The following is a 21,287-nucleotide window of genomic DNA, read 5'->3' on the forward strand; positions in this document are numbered from 1 at the left end:
GGCACTATTTCTCCCACTGATATCAATTCTGGGACACTATTCCTCTCACTGACACCAATGATGGGACACTCATCCCCCCACTGATACCAATTATAGGGCACTATTTCTACCACTGATACCAATGATGGGGCACTATTCCTCCCACTAACGTCAACAATGGGGCGCTATGCCAAATCTAAAATTAAATGGCATTCTATGGGTAGAAGCACCCTGCAATTCAGGTAAGTGAACAGGCAGGGGGGAAATGGGTGTAAGGGGTTGGGGAATATTCCCATGTTTCATGTTATACCCCAAATGTGGGTGTAACATGGAACATCATCCAAAATATAGAATTAGCCTTTAAGCAGTATTGAAACTAAAGGATCACCCATATAGCTGGGAGAATGTACAATATATACAAGGGCGAAGGATGGCGTTGTTTTTAATGAGTCAATTGGAGGTTGATTAAGTAGAGGCTGTTCTGTAGTGAATAAGGTGAAGCTGTGTTCACTTCACTCATCCAACCATAGGTAAGCATTTTTTTTTAAGTAAATACGACTTCACTTTATTTTCTATGTGAACAGTCTCTGCTCCTTTAGTAAATCACCCACATAAACCTGCTCTGAAAGAAGGAGCTGTAAAGCTCAACCACTGCTAGGCTGTTGCCTCCCTCCTCCCAGGCCTCCAACCAGCTGCAGATCCCCTTCCCCCCCACAGTGCCTCCCAGCTGTCATAGTGTAATCCAACCTTCCATAGTGGCCCACAGTGTCCCTCAACGTCTCACAATGCCCACAGGCCTCCTAAAAGTCTAGACAGCACCTGATGAGCTTCCACAGTGTCCACAGACCCCTGAATGCCCCTAGTTAATGCCTTCAACAGTGTGCCAAAGTGCTCTCTACCCCTGCAGTACCATTCAGTCTGCCCCAAATGCCCCAGCTTCTTGGAGATACCCCCCCCCCATCCTCTCCAGAGACCACAATCCCAACAGTTACTGCCAGCTTCCTCCAAAAACCTCATCCCCTACAGGTCCACTAAGTCTGCTGCAGAGTCCCCTAACCTCCCCCCACAAAGTGACACCCAGTCCCATCCAGAGCCTTCCAAAATTTCAATACATATTTTGTATTTCTATACTTTACATATTTTGTATTTGCTTACTTTTATTGTGTGAGCATAAACTTTTTTGACCGTTTAGCCTGGAAGGTTTTGGAGGATCTTACTGGCCCCTTGTCTCAATAAGTTTGAAGACCACTGCTCTAAGCATCACAAAGCAAAAAGCCGTATCTGAGTAGGTGATAAGCAAATATAGCTGCCTCTATGTGTATAAATACAAACTTTATTTTCTTTGTTTTTTTTTTTCTCTACTCAGGACTGTAGGGTGTGGGTCTTGGGGCCTACCCTAAAGTCTAAGGAGAAGATGTGTGGCTATTAGGTTCCCATCTCTCCTGCTTTTAGGGGGTTCTTTCTTTGGGAGAGCCCCCCCAAATAGTACTCATTGGTTTCAGATGATTGTGAGGATCGGGGTCCGCTGGGCCTTTTGGTTAGGTGGAAGTGAGTGTGCCTTGCCCCTGTCAGGATTCTTGTACCTGGGGGAGGGACTAATCGACACTTTTTGGTTGACCTGCAGTGTTTTGTTTTTGCCAACCACACATGGGCTGGTAAAAGAAAGAAAAAAAATTGCAGAAAAACAAGGTTTTAAAAAAATAAACACACATCAATGACATCACTGACACGAAGCTCATCTCTTTTATAAATAAATATAAAATAACTGAAAAGATGATAAGTTCACTTGAAGGCTCCTTGCCTTTTTCTTTGGAAGCGCGACACACTTTGTTCCAGTGCACCGCTGTTTAGGTTAATACCTGTCATTTGATGTAATGTGTACCTGTTGGAGACATCTGTAGTCTCTGCAAACACAAAGATGAAAAATTTCATATATTTAGAGATTCTAAATGTGGAGGCTCTTTGTAGCTCAAGGATACAAGATGACCTAATGTTCTGTATAAACTGGATGAAAAAGACTACTAGAAGATTTGTATTAAATAACTTCTGAAAAGGGACAAATCCTTTACAGGCAGGACAATATAAATCGGCTTTTCTTATCATCACATCAAATTCTTTTTATATTTCTGATTTTTGATCCTGAGATTTGGTTACTATTTCTATAGTACGTGGGTGTTATTTATTAATTAAAGTAACACTCAACTCTGGTTAAAAACAAATTCTATTCAGGTATGTATTCTTAACTCAAAAAGTCTGTAATATTGCTCTTAGCCACCTCTGAATCTCCAATATTTTTTTTATTTTGCTGCTGTGATCTGACTTCCTTTTGGTGGGTGGTTACATTTGTTCACCATGGTCCAACTATATGTAGGAATGTAGCCACCTCCTCTTGCTAGCTCCTGAGATGGACTATACATTAATGGTCCAGGTCTTCTCATCCAACATCAGTATCTGACCGCACAATATTTTTTTCGGCTATATAGACACAAAGTCCCACAGATACACATAAATCTGAAGAGCAGGGGCAGTTATAGCAACAAAGGGAAGGGCAGCTTCTTAATAATATAAAAAAATAGAATTTGCGCTAGGTGTGTAATAAATAAAAACTAAAAACTAATAAATTACTGAAAATTGAACTGTGAGGGATATCCTGCTGCTAGCACTATAGCCCTGATATGGGGCACAGAAAGATAAATGTATAAGTAAAAGTGCAGCGCCAGACAGTAAACCAATAATTTACCCTACCAAGTGAACATAATATGTATGCTTACACTAAAGTGAAATATGTGTCATAATCAAATATGTATCATAATCAAAAATATCCAGTGGAAAAAAAACTGAAAAAATAGTCCATACATAAAGTTAATGTGTTAAAGAAAATATGTGCATAATAAAACACATAAAGTGACAACAAAAAAGTTCATAAGTGAAGGTATCGCAATGAAAGAATTCCAATACAGGGCCGAGGGTCTCCACCGCTTGTGCTGCCCGTCACCTTACAATAGATAATGGAGGCTTACCAGAAAGCCTGCGACCGCCCTTCTCAGGGGGTCAAAACAGGCTTAGTAGAAACAGCAGGGACACTGTTAAGGGTTCCCAGGTGACCAGCTGGCATCAGTAAGGAGTAACTTCCATAGCGCACTTCCAGGAGATAAGTTCTGCTCACCAATGGATGACCGAAGGAGCAGGAGCGCTCCAATGAATGACTGAAGGGACAGGAGCTGCGCACCAATGGATAGCCACTGCTGGCTCAGGGCACAGAGAGCGGAGGGTGTCCCCAGCACAGGAAAGTGTCACTCAGCCTCTCCCACACAGCGGGCCCCTTGCCTGCTACAGTGTCTTAAAGAGCCGACGTACAGCTCGCGCAGCGGAACCAACCTGCTGCAGTATAACTGCGGTGGCTGATTGGGAAGGGGTTAAATCTCTTTTCCTCCATACGTAAAGAGTGACCCCTTGTCCGCTGTGATGACCTTAAAGTGAATAACTCAACACCAAGCTCACTATATGGACCACTTCTGTATTTATACATGTTGATCATATCCCTCCTTAATCTCCTCTTCTCAAGAGAGAATAAATTCAGTTCCTCTAATCTTTCCTCATAGCTGAGCTCCTCCATGCCTCTTCTATCAGTTTTATTGCCCTTCTCTGTACTTTCTCCAGTTTCCTGATATCCTTTTTGTGAACTGGTGCCCAAAACTGAACCGCATATTCCAGATGAGGTCTTACTAATGATTTTTACAGGGGCAAAATTATATATCTCTCTCTTTGGAGTCCATACCTCTCCTAATACAAGAAAGGATTTTGCTTGCTTTGGAAATTTGGCTTGGCATTGCATGCTATTATTAAGCTTATGGTCTACCAGAACCCCCAGATCCTTCTCCATCATTGGCTCCCTCAGTTGTACTCCCCCTAGTATGTATGTTGCATGCATATTCTTAGCCCCCAAGTGCATAACTTTACATTTATTAACATTAAACTTTATCTGCCACACAGTTGCCCAATTAAATTAAAATATATTTTAACAGCAAGCACTTGTCTATGCGGTCTTTTATTAAACTCTTCAGTATCTTCCTGACTATAGAAGTTAAACTAACAGGTCTATAGTTAAAGGCTTTGATGCCTTTTTAAATATAGGCACCACATTGGCCTTATGCCAATCTAGTGGTACTATTTCAGTCATTAAAGAGTGCCTAAAAATGAGAAACAATGGCTTTGAAATGACAGAGCTCAATTCTTGTAGGATCTATGGGTGGATGACATCTGGTCCAGGTGCTTTATTCACCTTTATTCTTTCTAAATATTTCTGGACCATATCAATTTTGAGCCATTGTGGATCATTTGGGGCCGTGTCAAAACCATCCCCATTATGGACATGAACTCCCCCATGCTCCTTTGTATACACAGAACTGAAGAAGGTATTTACTAAATTTGCCTTCTCTTTGTCTCCAGTCACCCATTCCAGATTACTTTGTAAAGGACCTATATGCTCACACCTGACCTTTTCACTATAAATTTTTGAAGAATTTTTTGAGGTTTGTCCTTCTATCTTTTGCAATCTGTCATTTGTATTGAATTTTTGCAACCCTTATTTCATTACATATTCTGTTAGATTCTTTGTAACATTTAAACAATGATAGTGTTCCTCCATTTTAATATTCCTAAAAGCTCCTTTTCTATTATTTATAGCTAAGTAAGTATTTTTAACTCAAAAAAGTCCATTCTTTTGCTCTCAGCCTCCTCCATCCTTAAAGGATGGCTACGTTTGTTTTCAGTGATCCCACTGTATGTAGAAGGTAGCTACCCTCTGTTGCTCGCACTCGAGATGGACTATGAACGATGGCATTTGTAGTGTGCATAGAGCAGTGTACATGACTGCAACTAACAAGCACTGCTCATTCCAAACACATGGAAGTGAGGAGGGAAAAGGAAAGGTTTGTGAGCTCATGGAAGACATTATAAGAAGGCAGAAAAACACAGTAAGAAATAATTTAATGAAAAATAGATTACAAGGCCATTAGGTAGTAGATGTGCATGGATTATTTTTGGAGAATAAAGATAATATTTAGTGTCACTTTCAAGATAATGTGTTGTGCTTTTCATACTCTTTCTTCTCTTAACCACTTCAGCCCCGGAAGAATTTACCCCCTTCCTGACCAGAGCACTTTTTGCGATTCGGCACTGTGTCGTTTTAACTGACAATTGCGTGGTCATGCAACGTTGTACCCAAACAAAATTGACATCCTTTTTTTTACCACAAATAGAGCTTTCTTTCGGTGGTATTTGATAGCCTCTGTGGTTTTTATTTTTTGTGCTGTAAACAAAAGAATAGTAAAAATTGTGAAAAAAAGTATTTGTTTTTATTTCTTGCTATATTAAATATCCCCCAAAAATATATAAAAAAACTATTTTTTTCCTCAGTTTAGGCCGATATGTATTCTTCTACATATTTTTGGTAAAAAAAAATTATGATAAGCGTATATTGATTGGTTTGCGCAAAAGTTATAGCGTCTACAAAATAGGGGATAGATTTATAGCATTTTTATTATTAATTTTTTTTTATTAGTAATGGCGGCGAGCTGCGATTTTTATCAGGACTGCGACATTATGGCGGACACATCGGACATTTTTTACACTATTTTGGGACCATTGTCATTTATACAGCGATCAATGCTATAAAAATGCATTGATTACTGTGTAAATGACACTGGCAGTGAAGGGGTTAACCACTAGGGGGCAGTGAAGGGGTTAAGTGTGTCCTAGGGAGTGATTCTAACTGTGAGGGGGCTGGACTTCAACACACAGAACAGTGATCACTGCTCTCGATGACAGAGAGCTGCGATCACTGTCCTGTCACTAGGCAGAACGGGGAAATGCTTTGTTTACAAAAGCATCTCCCTGTTCTTCCCCTCCGTTCTTCCCCTCCGGGACCCGCGGTCACGGTCACAGAGACCGCGGCGGGGACGCGCGCATGACACCGCTTCTTAAAGTGGACGTACCTGTATGCCCTTTTGCATGCCAGTGCCATTCTGCCAACGTACATCAGCATGCGCTGGTTGGCAAGCAGTTAACATTAAACTTTAGGCAAGTATGAAAGCTGTGTAGCTTTTAAAAACCTTCTACATGCAGCTACCCCCCCTAGCACCCCCTTATACCTACCTGAGCCTGATCTAGATCCAGTAATGTGCACAAGAGCAGCGGCTCTTTATCATCAGAGATCCTGGGACTGGAAGTGGAGACACCCGTGGGCAGTGCAGCAGTATTTACATCACAGCACCTGCACCGCTTCCGAATGGAGATTTGAGCATCTACTCACCCTTTGCTTTTAACCACCGATCACTGGAGGCCTTTGGGGGAGAGACGAAGGGGGCCCCTGCTACAGCGAGAGGTCAGCATAGCATCCTGGGGACTGGTGAGAGGACTATTGCTGATACTGCTAGCAGGGACTGAGCCACTGAGAGTAGGACTGCAAGTTTACCCAATCAATATACACCCGTAATGCTCTCTATACTGCACTTATTCTAAACCTAGACTAGACTACACCTATACCAAACCCTATACCTCAAACTTTACTGAACCTTTACCGCATCTGAACCACATCTACCTACTTGCACCTGTGCCGAGACTATACCGTACCTATACTGCATACAGGTTAACTGGAACTGTCATTAAGTGCACCAACACTCTTAAAGGGCCCCAGTAATAGCTGCCAGAAGAACATCTCATAGGACTGCCCCTCCTGTAATAATTATTATGAAAGTCCCTTTTGTTCCCCTATGCCCCTCTCCTCTACTATCTTCATTTTCTTTTGGGCAGTGCATACCCAGACAGTCTAGGACTAGTACCACATCCGTACATGAGCTCTGGCAGTATAGTTCCAGCACTCAGTGGATGAAACTTTACTACTGCTCACTGCTGCACTTAAGATGACCTTGCTACTGTTTATACTGATCTGGACACCAAATGTCATCTCATGACCACCATTGGTAATCCATTTTTATGCTTGTCTAGTTACCAACCATATTGGGTGACACTATGTTAAGTCTGCCTTTACGACCTGGTTTGGTGCCGTTTTTTTTTTTAAATAGTACTACTATTGGGTACTAAGTATTACTTTCAGTGATTTCCTGTGATATTGTATGTTTCTATACTCAACCTGGTGTGCTAGAGGGGCTGACGTTTTTGGAAAAGGTTGAGGCAAAGAACAGAAGACCTATCCTAATCAGCGGCTCCTACAGAGATAGAGCTACATGTGTATAAACAGACAGAATATCACATAACAATACAATCTATATGGCATTTTTGTGCTTTATAATTTACTCCAATTGTCTATTTTTCTTGTTTGATTCTTTTTTTAAATTCAACTGTGGCACCCTCTAGTTGGAAAGATAGGATTTTTGTCAGGGTAAGCACATTTTTGCAGGCTTGGCTGGCAGCAAAGTCTTCTTGTTGTGTTTCCTGGGTTGGCAGCAATTCAGGGAGAGCTGGATGACTCACAGGCAGCATCACTGAGACCTCCCACTTGTTTCCAGAACATACTAGAATCTTCAAGAAAGAAAGAAGGAGAGTTGAGGTGGGGCTGCCTGGAGTATTTTGAGGGCCCTGACCACTCCCAAACTTGGGTTTGGCAGGTGGCAGGCCTCCACAAATACTCAGGGTCAGCCCAGTTGGGGAGGAGTTGTGATTGAGTGGAAGCTGGAGATGGAGTGTTAGGCTGTCGGGGACTTTGAGGGAGCTACCCAGTCAGGGGGGCGGGTGACCTTGGGCCTGGGCTTGGGTGTGGACAGGACCCTCTCAAGACACACGGAGGTGTCCTGGACAGGAGGCACTGGGAGCAAGGCGAGGGCAGCAGGAGAACACTGCTGGGCAAGTCTCTGGGAACAGAAGGAACAGCCAAGAGAGCTGGTGAGTGACACACAATCAGGAGGACTGGAGTACAGAGCCAGTAGGGAGGACTGTGGTGGCATAGGCAGTTGAAAGAGGCAGCTACAGTCAGGAGGGCTGGCAGGGCCTGAAAAGGTGGAGCTGGGATCAGTAGCCACGTGAGACACTAGCACTAGGGCTACCACCATTTTTGCTACACTAAAGGGGTCCCTGCCTGCAAAGGGCATTTGCTTTAGACCTGGCTGAGCAAGTGTCAGGCTTTACACACAGTGTTAGCTGGTCCTGGAAGAGATTGTTTGCAACTAAGTGAATGTGCTGGTGGTGAAGTGAGGAAGATGTACATACTGGAGGTGTATATAGTTTGTCCCTGAAAAGTTATTCTTCAATCAAGTGGGCATCCCATATCTACCCCATCCCCATCCAAGTTAATTCCCCTCAATAAAACATGAAAACAAAGTGCAAGGACTGCTTCTTGACTAATGAGTGTCTAAAGATTTGTGTGCCTGGCTGTGCAGAGTGAGAGACCACAATAACCAGCAGCCCCTACGGGGGTACCGCTACACAACTTTTCAGAAAAACGCTTCACGCTGTCAGTTGTATAAATACTTTATTGAATATACATTTTGGGTAATTTCATTGAATTAGCCCCTGAAAGAGAAGAAAAGACTTTCCAGCCAACGAACCATAACTCATTACAGCGAGAGATAATTTATCTACGCCTTCTGATGAAATACAATTCATTGCTGCTTTCTTGCGAGTCTGAAAAACAAAATCGTGCTCTGGTCAGCAGTGAAATAATCCAGATCGTCATATTCCTAAAAGTCATTGACAGTGTTGTGAAAGGCTAAATATATTATTTTATCTTGCATGAGCATCTTAGTAAAATGTAGCATATGGAGGAATAAGACTCTTATTTCTGGGATTTGTGATTGAAGTGCGACATGTACAGTAAATCCATTTTGAAAAGCTTTTACTGTTTGTTGTGTTTTGTTGTCTAAAATTGTAATTTTACTTACTTCATGGCACCTAACTGCTGGTAATTTTGGCAGAAATGTAGAAATATCAACCCAAAGGTGTAGCCCCCAGCTATATCACCCCAAAAGTGTAGCCATCCATCCTAATCTATTCGAAACCCTCCCCACTTAGCTGCCTACTTACCGCTTCCCAACAATGGAGGCCTCTTGTGGTGTTTATGACCTCATTGAAGAAATCTTGTTCCTTGCTGCTCACTCCTGCACAGTAACTTCCCACTTGAATGGGCTGTACCCGTAACATTAAAATAAGGCCCCATTCAAGTCTTTAAGGAGTTAAAATGAAAACCCCCAGCCACCCTCCCTATCCCCCTAACTTATTCTAAATAAGCCCCCCAAAACTGAGGTGCCTACTTACCTCTTTCTGACTACGTCAGCCTCCTGTGTTGTTTACGGCCTCACTGCAGAAATCTTGTCTCGCTTCCCACACCTGTGTAGCATCTTCCTATAGACTTGAATGGGGCCTTATTTCAATGGTATGGGTAGGGCCCGTTCAAGTCTAGGGCAAGTTACTGTGCAGATGCAGGCAGAGCAGGACAAGATTCCTGGAACAAGAAACCAAGAGGCCGCCACCTCTGGAAAAAGGGAAGTAGGGACCTCATATGGAAACGGGGTGGCGGCATTTAAATGAGAATAGTTTTGGGGCTAGGAATTTTTGACTTTAATGTAATTCTGTCCTTTACAATTTACAGAATGTGGTATCCAAAGATCTACCAATAAAAGAAATAGCTTTTGTTTTTAATATATATATATATAGAGAGATAATGGGGTGAAATAGTAAAAAAAACAAAACAAAAAACGAATTATCATTTTTTTAATAGGCCCATTAATGTGGCTATTTGAATATTTGATGCTTTTGATTTGGATTATAATGCATGTACACTATATTGTCAAAAGTATTGTGACACCCGTCTTTACATGCACATGAACTTTAATGGCATCCCAGTCTTAGTCCGTAGGGTTAAATATTGAGTTGGCCCACCCTTTGCAGCTATAACAGCTTCAACTCTTCTGGGAAGGCTGTCCACAAGGTTTAGGAGCATGTCTATGGGAATGTTTGACCATTCTTATGCCCCGTACACACAATAGGATTTTCCGATGGAAAATGTCCGATCGGAGCGAGTTGTCGGAAATTCCGACCGTGTGTGGGCTCCATCACACATTTTCCATCGGATTTTCCGACACACAAAGTTTGAGAGCAGGATATAAAATTTTCCGACAACAAAATCCGTTGTCGGAAATTCCGATCGTGTGTACACAAATCCGACGGACAAAGTGCCACGCATGCTCAGAATAAATAAAGAGATGAAAGCTATTGGCTACTGCCCCGTTTATAGTCCCGACGTACGTGTTTTACGTCACCGCGTTCAGAATGATTGGATTTTCCGACAACTTTGTGTGACCGTGTTGTGTATGCAAGACAAGTTTGAGCCAACATCCGTCAGAAAAAATCCTAGGATTTTGTTGTCGGAATGTCCGATCAATGTCCGACCGTGTGTATGGGGCTTTAGTCCGTAGGGTTAAATATTGAGTTGGCCCACCCTTTGCAGCTAGAACAGCTTCAACTCTTCTGGTAAGGTTGTCCACAAGGTTTAGGAGTGTGTCTATGGGAATGTTTGACCATTCTTAGAAGTGCAAATGATCCCCCAAATGATTTGGACCAGTGCACAAAGCAAGGTCCATAAAGACATGGATGAGTGAGTTTGGGGTGGAGGAACTTGACTGGCTTGCACAGAGTCCTCACCTCAACCCGATAGAACACCTTTGGGATGAATTAGAGCGGAAACTGCAAGCCAGGCCTTCTCGTCCAACATCAGTGCCTGACCTCACAAATGCGCTTCTGTAAAAATGGTCAAACTTTCCCATTGATACACTCCTAAACCTTGTGGGCAGCCTTACCAGAAGAGTTGAAGCTGTTATAGCTGCAAAGGGTGGGACAACTCAATATTGAATCCTACAGACTAAGACTGGGATGCCATTAAAGTTCATGTGCGTCCCAATACTTTTGACAATATAGTGTATAATAGAAAATAATTATGTCGATAATATATGTAGCCTAAACGCCTTTCCAATTTGCCAATCTTTTTTTTTCATTTCTTTATTCCCTAGATAATGATGACATCAAAATAGAATCCCTCATGCATAAATTATATTCCCCGAGGAATTTGTGAGCCCTTTCAATAAAAAGACTACAACAAGTTCCAAGGAAGGTGAACTTGGGTTAAATTGTAGACTGCAAACAAAATGTGTGCCGTTCCTTTTGGCACGTAACTTATTTCTTTTTCTAATTATCAATTTAGGCTCTGGATGGAGATAATGAGTTGCATACACTTCAGAGGCATGTTATTGTTGTTCGTAGGTAATCCTTAACTCAATAGGACTTTGTTTGGGCTTTGTTTTTTTGATCACCATGGAAGTTTAATTTTTCAAAGGCTTGTTATAGACAACAGGTGTCTCTTCCACCCCCCCCCCCCCCAGGTTCCGAGTTCCATAATGACAGAAGTTGGCTTCCTTTCAAGACCGGGAATATTCTACATTAAGGGCTAGTGAAGGCTCTCCAGCAGCCAAGTCTTTAGTAATTTTAAGGAATGGGATTTTGCTCCTTTTAGGCTTTGGTCTAGGCATTATATGCACCGAATAGGCTTTAAACAAGATATCAAAGGACATTAACGAGAAAAATTGTCCTGCCATACAAAATGCATTGTTAATGTATTTTTCCCTCGTAATGGATCATTCAGGAGAGAAGAAAGGTTTTAATGGTCCTGTTTAGCAATTTCTTCTCCGTTTCTGCTTATTCTGCTCCTGATATGGACAAGGCAATATTATTTTAGAGGGGGAATTACATGGTCGTGCCAGATCCATTTTGTCATTTTAGCATCCTTTGGACTATAATGGATTCAGAACTAGTTATGCCTGGATTAGAAAAGTTGTAGGTTTGGCACGGTGGTTTAGAGAGTTTTCTAATCATGAAACAAATATTAGTCAAGGTGGTATTAAAGGGACATTGGCCCACAATATGTATGCATATGCCTGCTTGCTCTGGGTTGGTCAACTATTGAAGCTGTTAGTATTGGAGCCATTAGTCCAACATGGCAGCCAGACAACTAGCAATTTTTAAAAGAAGAAATAGCAGCAATAGCAGCCCCTGTATTTCTTTAGGCAAAGGTTTCAAACAAAGACTACCATCCCTTACAATACTGTTAATTATCATCTTTTTTGTGAACGAGTTCCCAGGGTCCAAAAACACAAATGGATCAGTGACCACCTTGGAGCTGTGCCCTGTCCGCACAACTAAGTCCTGCTCATGTTTTTTAACAGCTCTTTGAGAGAGTCTCAGGAGTCAATAGAGGCTGTAAAATCTGATGGTGGAGGCTGGACTAGTCCCAGGGTGGGAGCACTTGACTTTAGATAGATGTTCAAGGCCCTATGTATAGCAGAGACCCATCTCCACACAACCACTTAAAATCTGCTAAGGATTACCATACATTATCCTCTGCACTTTGACACAACTAAGATGATTTTTGAAACCCCCAAAGTCTAAAATTTAGTTAAATGCTTAAACAACTGTCTCTTTCTATAAAATATTGTTTAAACTTTTTTTCATCCTGTTTGTTATCTCAGTAATGTTGATGTCCTCCAACCTTTTTTAGCCACTTCCTGTCTTTGTGCCTTTGCTCCAGCATTGGCTTCACACCATTGGTCTGGACTGGCTTCCTGATGGTGACAATGGTGGACATGGCTTGTGGAATGTGCCTCAGGTGCATCATGCTGTGCAGTCTACACCAGGGGAGCATGTGACATGGTGACAATGCAGGGGCACAGTTAGGAGACAGTTGTCATCCTATAACTGTAATGCTTGCCCCCAATACAGTGGTCAAAGACTATGGCTGGCTAATGTAGCTTCACCTATAGCAGTCTATTTGGTTGCCCCCAGGACCGAACACAGAATGCTATAATTTTTGACCAAATGGTACTAGGGGAAGAGCAAAGATATAAAAAGAGGTACATAAGCTCCTTAGAAGAGGCAATGTTTCAGCGGGTGAGTAGCCCATAGCGATATCCAGAGGGAGGCAGAAGTCAAAGCTGAGGGCAATCAGTTGCATAATCCAGGATCAGGGCAAGATCAAGGCAGACAGGAGATAGAAATCATTATTAAGAGACAGACAGAGGTCAGGAAAGGCAATAAGGATAATACAGGGGCAGGTGTCTTGCAGATAAAGTCCCCCTGGCAGATAAGGACCCCCCTGTACTGCGCAGGCAGTGAATGACTAGGAGCCGCCGAAAATAGCCGAAGCTGAAAAACTTCAATCAGCTGTACACGGCGCCTGCGCCCTGGGTCCAGGTTCAAGCCCCACCATCCAAGTGGACCTAGAGGGAGAATAAAAAAGTGGCGAGCGAAGCGAGGCCGTGCCCGAAGCGTGGCGAGCGAAGCGAGCCCGCGAGGGGGCCCTCTTACAGGTGCCGTGTACAGCTGATTTCTATTCTATTTCGATTCGGGTATTTCCGCTGGCTCCTACTGCACAAGCGCTGCGCCTGCGCATTAGAGGAGGGTCCTTATCCGCCGAGAGGAACTTTCTCGGCAGAACACAGGCAGAGGTCGGTGCAAGCAGCATATAAAAAACATTATCAAGGGACAGGCAATGGTCAGGGCAGGCAGTAGGGGTAATTGAGGGATGGGCAGAGGTCAGGGAAGGTAGTAGGTAGCAATAGCAATCAAGAGACAGTCAGTCTAGCAGCAGACAGTAAGCATAATCCAGGGACAGGCTGATGTCAGGGCAGGCAGCAAACTATAGAGTATTCAGGGACAGGATGAAGTTGGGGCAGGCAGCAGACAAGATAGTATTCCAGGGACAGGCCATCTAGGGTCAGAACTGAGAATTTAAGAAACAGAGATCATAGTCAGCGTTGACAGAACTATCACAAGCCCAAAGCAGTGGACTTGGAATGCTTTAATAGGATTGTATCAAGTGCTGCAGCCAATGATGGCAGAAGAGGCAAAGTGGTTCACGCTGATTGCTACTCAGTAATAGGGAACTTTTTGAGGGCGTGCCAGTCGGAGTCAAGGGGGCACAATGTGCAAAGCAGGGCTTGCTGCCTAGCAAATGATCCAGGCTAAGGAGAGACAGTGGCTGAGCGGGCTTCAGGGAGGTGGGGATGGGCAGCACAGGAGCATACAAGATGCCCCTAGCAATAACAGGAATTATCCGAACAATGACCTTCATGGCAGGATCATTTTCTAAATACTTTTGAAATTACATTAACATGTTAAAACCTATATGCATTTTTAGTAATTGGGTTTATACCTACTTTAGGTGGAATTACCCTTAAATGGTCATAATTAGTTTAGCTGTGAATGCATAACAATGTGAAATAATGCATTGGATCGATGAATGGTAGCACTGGGACATGGTTAGTAGTAATAATAAGCATGACGGGTTAAGCTGTTTCTTCGTTAACATCTGGATTTGCCGCAGGGGAGTCAAACACCTCTCATATGATGGAAAATAAATCTATGGAGGGCATAAGATTAAAAAGGTTAAGCTTGAATGACCTCTCTAGAACTCAGAACATTAATCTGTGTTGGTCCTCGACCTCAGATGTCAGGAGACTCTGCCGTGAATATTGAAGTTAAAAAGTGTAAATTCATGGGCTTGTTGCTATTTGTACTGTGATGTGCATAATATCGATCGCTGTATTTTATTTCTGCGGAAAAGAAAATTTCGCCCAAAGGTGGATGTCTTGATGGAAAAACTGAATTTATGTTTAGAAATATTTTAACACATTAAAGTCTACAGCTTTTGCATTTTACAACAATGAGGGGCTTTTCTTGTTGTCTCTGTTAATAAGTAAGTGAGGTCCTTGCTCCTAGGCATGACTTTTCCTTTTGAAAGTTAACCACTTGCCAACCGGGCCATTTCTGACACTTCTCTCATATATGCGAAAATCTGTTTTTTTTTTTTTTGCTAGAAAATTACTTAGAACCCCCAAACGTTATATATATATTTTTTAGCAGAGACCCTGGAGAATAAAGACCAGCTGTCTATCACCTGACTGCTTTTATTAACTCTCCTCTAGCATGGCTCCACCCCAGCTCCTATCAGAGAACTCTATATTAACCTCTGCACTGCAGGCCAGCCCTGCTGATCAACCTTTGTGTGGTTGGCTTCCTATTCCTGCCTGCCGTGTGCTCTACGTTTGTTTCTGTTACCGACCTTGGCGTGTTCGCTACTATTCCTGTCTGCTCGTGACCCTGATCTTTGGCGTGTCCCCGACCATCCCTGTTTGCCTGTGACCCTGAACCTTTGGCATGTACTCTGTTGTCTTTGTCTGCTTGTGGCCCTGACCTTGGCTTATTCCTTTACTATCCCTATCCTCCTGTTGCCTACTGTGGGTGTGAGCTGGGGGACCCTGGGGGTCGCGACCTGGAGCCAGTTGCAGCCAAGTCCATCCTCACCACTAGAGGCTCTGGTGAACACCTGCTGGCTCTTAGACTCCGCGCCCCAGGGAATCCTACGCTGTAACCCCGGTGGGATCCGTGTTGGTGTTCCAGCGGCCCTGCTTTCCTTACACCTTGACTCCCATCCGCAGCAGTTAGCCGTAGGGTCCACTACCTTGCGGTGCACTCCTGACCCCAGCGGTGTGCATCTGTCACCTAGCCTCAAGGTGACCTGACAGTAAATTTGCTGAGCACGTGCCCTCAACCTTTTTGGTTGACCATGGCGAGGCCTGTTCTGAGTGGAACCTGTCCTGTTAAACCACTGTATGGTCTTGGCCAACGTGCTGCAGCTCAGTTTCAGGGTCTTGGCAATCTTCTTATAGCCTAGGCCATCTTTATGTAGAGCAACAATTCTTTTTTTCAGATCCTCAGAGAGTTCTTTTCCATGAGGTGCCATGTTGAACTTCCAGTGACCAGTATGAGAGAGTGAGAGCGGTAACTCCAAATTTAACACACCTGCTCCCCATTCACACCTGAGACCTTGTAACACTAACGAGTCACATGACACCGGGGAGGGAAAATGGCTAATTGGGACCAATTTGGACATTTTCGCTTAGGGGTGTACTTACTTTTGTTGCCAGCGATTTAGACATTAATGGCTGTGTGTTGAGTTATTTTGAGGGGACAGCAAATTTACACTGTTATACAAGCTACACTCACTACTTTACATTGTAGCAAATTGTCATTTCTTCAGTGTTGATATAGATATAATAAAATATTTTCAAAAATGTAAGGAGTGTACTCACTTTTGTGAGATACTGTATATAGAGTGACATCATTACTATATCTCCAGAGAGTTACCAATCAACTTACAAAAATAAACAAAATGTAGACACATTGCAAATTTAAGTTATATTTATCTAAACATTAAAAATAAAATCCTATGCAACTCTACTATGAAGCGTAATGTCTACCTATTATTCACCTCAACTGCTTTACCGTAAATTTTCAAACACTGCTACGACAGGAGTGCGTATTTCTTATTCCGTTTTCTCTATCTCTCTTTAACCACTAAAGGACCGGAAGGATTTGCCCCCTTAATGATCAGGCCATTTTTTGTGATACGGCACTGCGTCACTTTAACTGACAATTGCGCGGTCGTGTGGCGCTGTGCCCAAACATCTTTTTTTTGTTTGGATACAGCTCTTTTTTTTCCCCATGAATAGAGCTTTCTTTTAGTGGTATTTGATCAACTCTGCGTTTTATTTTTTGTTTCTTTTGCACCATAAACCAAAAAAGACAGACAATTTAGAATTTTTTTTTTACTTTTTGCTATAATAAATATCCCCCCAAAAAAGTTTAAAAAAATGTCTTCATCAGTTTAGGCTGATATGTATTCTTCTACATATTTTTGATAAACAAAATCGTAATAAGCGTATATTGATTGGTTTGCGCAAAAGTTATAGCGTTTACAAAATAGGAGATAGATTTATGGCATTTTTATTATCAATTTTTTTTTTTACTAATAATGGCAGTAATCAGTGATTTTTAGCGGGACTGCGACGTTGCGACGGACAGATCGGATACTTTTGACACTTTTTGGGGATCAGTGACATTTATACAGCGATCAGAGCTAAAAATAGATAGCCACTGATTACTGTATAAATGTCCCTGGCAGGGGAGGGGTTAACACTAGGCAGCGATCAAGGGGTTAAGTGTTCCCTAGGGAGGTGTTTCTAACTGTGGGGGCAGTGTAGTGATTGGAGGAGGAGACAGATCGCTGTTCCTAATCACTAAGAACAGCAGATCTGTCTATCCTCCCCTGACTGTCAATGTAAACAGACAGATCCCCGTTCTGTCTCTCTCATGACCGAAAGCCACCGGCCACGTGCATCATCTCCGGTGTCACGCAGTGGGTATGCTAGTGGTCTTAAAGCGACCAACGTACAATGATGGTGATTCGCCCAGGAGAGCCAACTTGCTGCAGTGTAACTGCGGCTGCTGGTCTTTAAGTGGTTAAAAAAAAACTACCACCACTCAAGTCAAACCCCCCCCCAAAAAAGCCCTCCCCCTGGTATCAAAATCATGCAGGTATACAGGATTTTGCAGCCGTTTGTGTTTTAACATTGAGTTTTTATAACTTTTATTGGATAAGGGTGTATCATGGAGTAAATATGCTACAGGCATCCTTTCAAGAGACACACCCATTAGCTCTTTAATCGTCCGTTCAACCATATCCCAGAAGTCATTCAACTTCGGACAATCCCAAAAAATGTGAAATAGGGTACCCTCCAACTCCCGACAGCGCCAACAGACATCTGGGGTCTGAGGAAACCTACGATGTAGTACTGATGCAGTTTGGTACCATCTTGTAAGGCGTTTATGTCCTCCTTCTTGATATCTGCTCGCTACTGAGGCCTTATGAGCAAATAATAAAATTCTCTTTTTGAGTTTGCGTGAAGTTAATTTGTAGATCTCTTTCCCATTGTTGAAGAAAAGGAAGATCATGTGGAGCATTGGCCGTTATTTGCAGACGACACTAAGCTAAGCAGGGCAATAACTTCTCCGCAGGATGTGGAAACCTTGCAAAAAGATCTGAACAAATTAATGGGGTGGGCGACTACATGGCAAATGAGGTTCAATGTAGAAAAATGTAAATAATGCATTTGGGTGGCAAAAATCTGAATGCAATCTATACACTGGGGGGAGAACCTCTGGGGGAATCTAGGATGGAAAAGGACCTGGGGGTCCTAGTAGATGATAGGCTCAGCAATGGCATGCAATGCCAAGCTGCTGCTAACAAAGCAAACAGAATATTGGCATGCATTAAAAAAGGCATTCATTCCAGAGATAAAATGATAATTCTCCCGCTCTACAAGACTCTGGTCCGGCCGCACCTGGAGTAAGCTGTCCAGTTCTGGGCACCAGTCCTCAGGAAGGATGTAATGGAATTGGAGCGAGTACAAAGAAGGGCAACAAAGCTAATAAAGGGTCTGGAGGATATTAGTTATGAGGAAAGGTTGCGAGCACTGAACTTATTCTCTCTGGAGAAGAGACGCTTGAGAGGGGATATGATTTCAATATACAAATACCAAACTGGTGACCCCACAATAGGAATAAAACTTTTTCGCAGAAGAGAGTTTAACAAGACTTGTGGCCACTCATTAAAATTAGAAGAAAAGAGGTTTAACCTTAAACTACGTAGAGGGTTCTTTACTGTAAGAGCGGCAAGGATGTGGAATTCCCTTCCACAGGCGGTGGTCTCAGCGGGGGCCATCAATAGTTTCAAGAAACTATTAGATAAGCACCTGAATGAACACAACATACAGGGATATACAATGTAATACTGACATATAATCACACACATAGGTTGGACTTGATGGATTTGTGTCTTTTTTCAACCTCACCTACTATGTAACTATGTTATCAGCAAGGAATACAGATGTGATAGTGAATGTCTCATTGGCTTCCCTGCAAGGCAGGTCTGTTTGAACATGGTCAGGTCTCTTATATCAGAACACTTCTCCGGCATAGTGCGGAGATATGCAACCAGCTGAGCACAGTGGAGGAAGTCCAAACTGTGGGAAAAATGACTAACAATTTCATGGCTTGCCATGAGCCGATTTTCTTGACAAAAATGCAACAAACGGAAGGAGTCCCGACAAATAAGTACGGTATATCAAATTGGAGGTCATTCAGTCCAGATTGAAAAGATGGATTACCCAAAATTGGGATTGAGGAACTCAGAGAAGATGAAAGGTCAGTATGTTTAAAAACCGATCCTGCCACCTTAAGGGTGGTTCCTGCCAAAGGGTGTTGAGTGGCCTCTATTGGAATGACATCCCCTGGAATCCAGGGGAGTCCAGCTTACTGTATACCCACGGTTGCCTGTTCTAAATGTACCCATTGTTTTTTGGGGGTTTTTTGGGCGCACCAGTCGAGTATTCTAGATACATGCACTGCTTCATGGTATTTTGTTGGGTCTGGGAAACCGATACCACCTTTTGGCTTTGGAAGTGTCAAAATAGATCTACGCACCCTGGTTTACCTGCCCATATGAACTTCAAAAACCTTGCACACAAGTCCTTTAAGAAGCCCTGGGGTAGTTGAATTGGTAGTGACTGCAACAAATAAATCAATCGGGGCATAACATTAATTATAATAACAACGTTAGGACGTCTTTTGACTATGGCCTGTTTGGCAAGTGGTTTTAAAAAAACCTGACAAGTTTACTTTAAGATGCACAGTTTAGATAAAATAAAATACTTTTTATTTGACTTCACAAAGCTTCATTTTTCTAAGTGGATGAGTAGCAGAAGGCTCTCAAAGCTCAGGGATGGTTTATGTATTCTGGGCATTGTTTTAATCAATGTAAAAGAAATCTAGCAGTAAATTCAACTTTAAAATCCATTGTTTTTTCACTTAGATACATTTTATAGCTTACGTGTAGTTTTAAGAGATCTGACGTCAGTTGATCAAGACATTTTTATTAAGGGGAATCCCCCCACATTCTTCTCATAAATCAGCAAGCCATTACCATTATTCTTCTACTGCTGAGGTTATTGGGCAAAACATAAAGTTTTGCTTGATTGACAGGTTCCACTTTCCATTAAGGGATGACATCAGAGGTGACACTGACTGAGTGATGTCATTACAGACTTAAGGTTATGAGAATCTGTAGGTGCCCTATTAAATCATAGCCATAGTTTCAACTGTAAAAAATATGAACTTAAAAGTCCTTAAACATAATTGGCTAATAAAATCTGTACTAAAGTAATGTAATAATTATTATTATTTTACGAGATTTATATAGCGCCAACAGTTTACTCAGTGCTTTACAATGTATAAGGGGGACAACACAATTACAGTACAGTTCAATACAAAAGGTACAGGAGGGCCCTGCTCATAGAGCTTACATTCTAAAGGGAGGGGGTGGTGGTACAAAAGGTAATAGCTGCAAAGAATAATTTGATGGGGGTGGCTCAGGGACAGTTATGTGGGAGTGGGATAGGCTTCCCTGAATAAATGAGTTTTCAGGGATCTCCTAAAGGTTCACAGGTTAGGGGCTGATCGGACATACTGGGGCAGGGAATTCCAGAGGATGGGAGAGGCTCTGGAGAAGTCCTGAAGGCGAGCATGGGAGGAGGTAACAAGGGAGCTAGAGAGCAGGAGCAGCTCCTCGAGTGGTGGGTCACATGGTTGCTGCCAAGGTTCCACAGCTCTGGTTGGGTGCTGGCCACCGGAGAAAGCCTAGAGCTTTACTTACATGTAACCTTTACTCAGAGTTTCTTAGCATCCTATGATAGAGAACAGCCTGGGGACGGCAGTACACGGCATCAAAGTTTAAGTCAACTTAAAGTGTAACTCCATTTTTGTTGAGGAAAAAAACAATGCTGGTCTACAGATGAGTTTCTTTACCATTGTAAAGAATTAATTAGCTGCATTTAACATTCTCAACAGCTTCTTATTAAAAAAAAAAAAAAAAAAAATAGACTTGAGTTCTTCCCTAACTGTTCCTAACTGTCATTTCCATCTAAATGTTGTTGTTCTGCTTTGGGAAGAATGGAGTTTAGAGCCTTTGATTCGTCTCATTTCTGATCCCAATATCACCAATTAGCGGGAAAAGAGTGATGGTAATGCTCCCCAACAGCAAAAAAAAAGTGCCTGGAAATGTGCTTTAAGTGTGTCTATATGAAGCAACAGGTGTGCTACATTTAATTTGTAAATCAGATATGAATGTACTTTTTTCTACTCATAGAGTGACTCAGCTACTTCATACACCTAAACAAATTGAACTGGATGGACTATTGTCTTTAGTCAAGCTTACTAACTATGAAACTATGAAACTCTTTATTCTGTATAAATCTTATCGTACTCCGGAGCTGTTGCACAGGGTAGGCAGGAGAGAAAACTCCGAATGTGCAAGATGCGCTCAGTCTTCTGGCTCTTTATGCGCCTCT

At 42.4% G+C, this 21,287-nt stretch overlaps 1 protein-coding gene across 1 annotated transcript in view; it reads right to left on the bottom strand.

The window, feature by feature from the left end:
- Positions 1 to 8,459: 8,459 nt before the first annotated feature.
- The window catches only part of LOC141145778 (protachykinin-1-like), a 50,408-nt gene continuing 37,580 nt past the window's right edge, over positions 8,460 to 21,287 (bottom strand). Inside the window, exon 6 of the mRNA XM_073632653.1 lies at positions 8,460 to 8,619. Coding sequence (XP_073488754.1) covers positions 8,570 to 8,619 — 50 coding nt within the window. The 3' untranslated portion in view covers positions 8,460 to 8,569. The remainder of the gene's footprint in view (positions 8,620 to 21,287) is intronic.

This window comes from Aquarana catesbeiana, linkage group LG05 (genome assembly GCF_042186555.1).
Source record: "Aquarana catesbeiana isolate 2022-GZ linkage group LG05, ASM4218655v1, whole genome shotgun sequence".
Taxonomy (NCBI): Eukaryota; Metazoa; Chordata; class Amphibia; order Anura; family Ranidae; genus Aquarana; species Aquarana catesbeiana.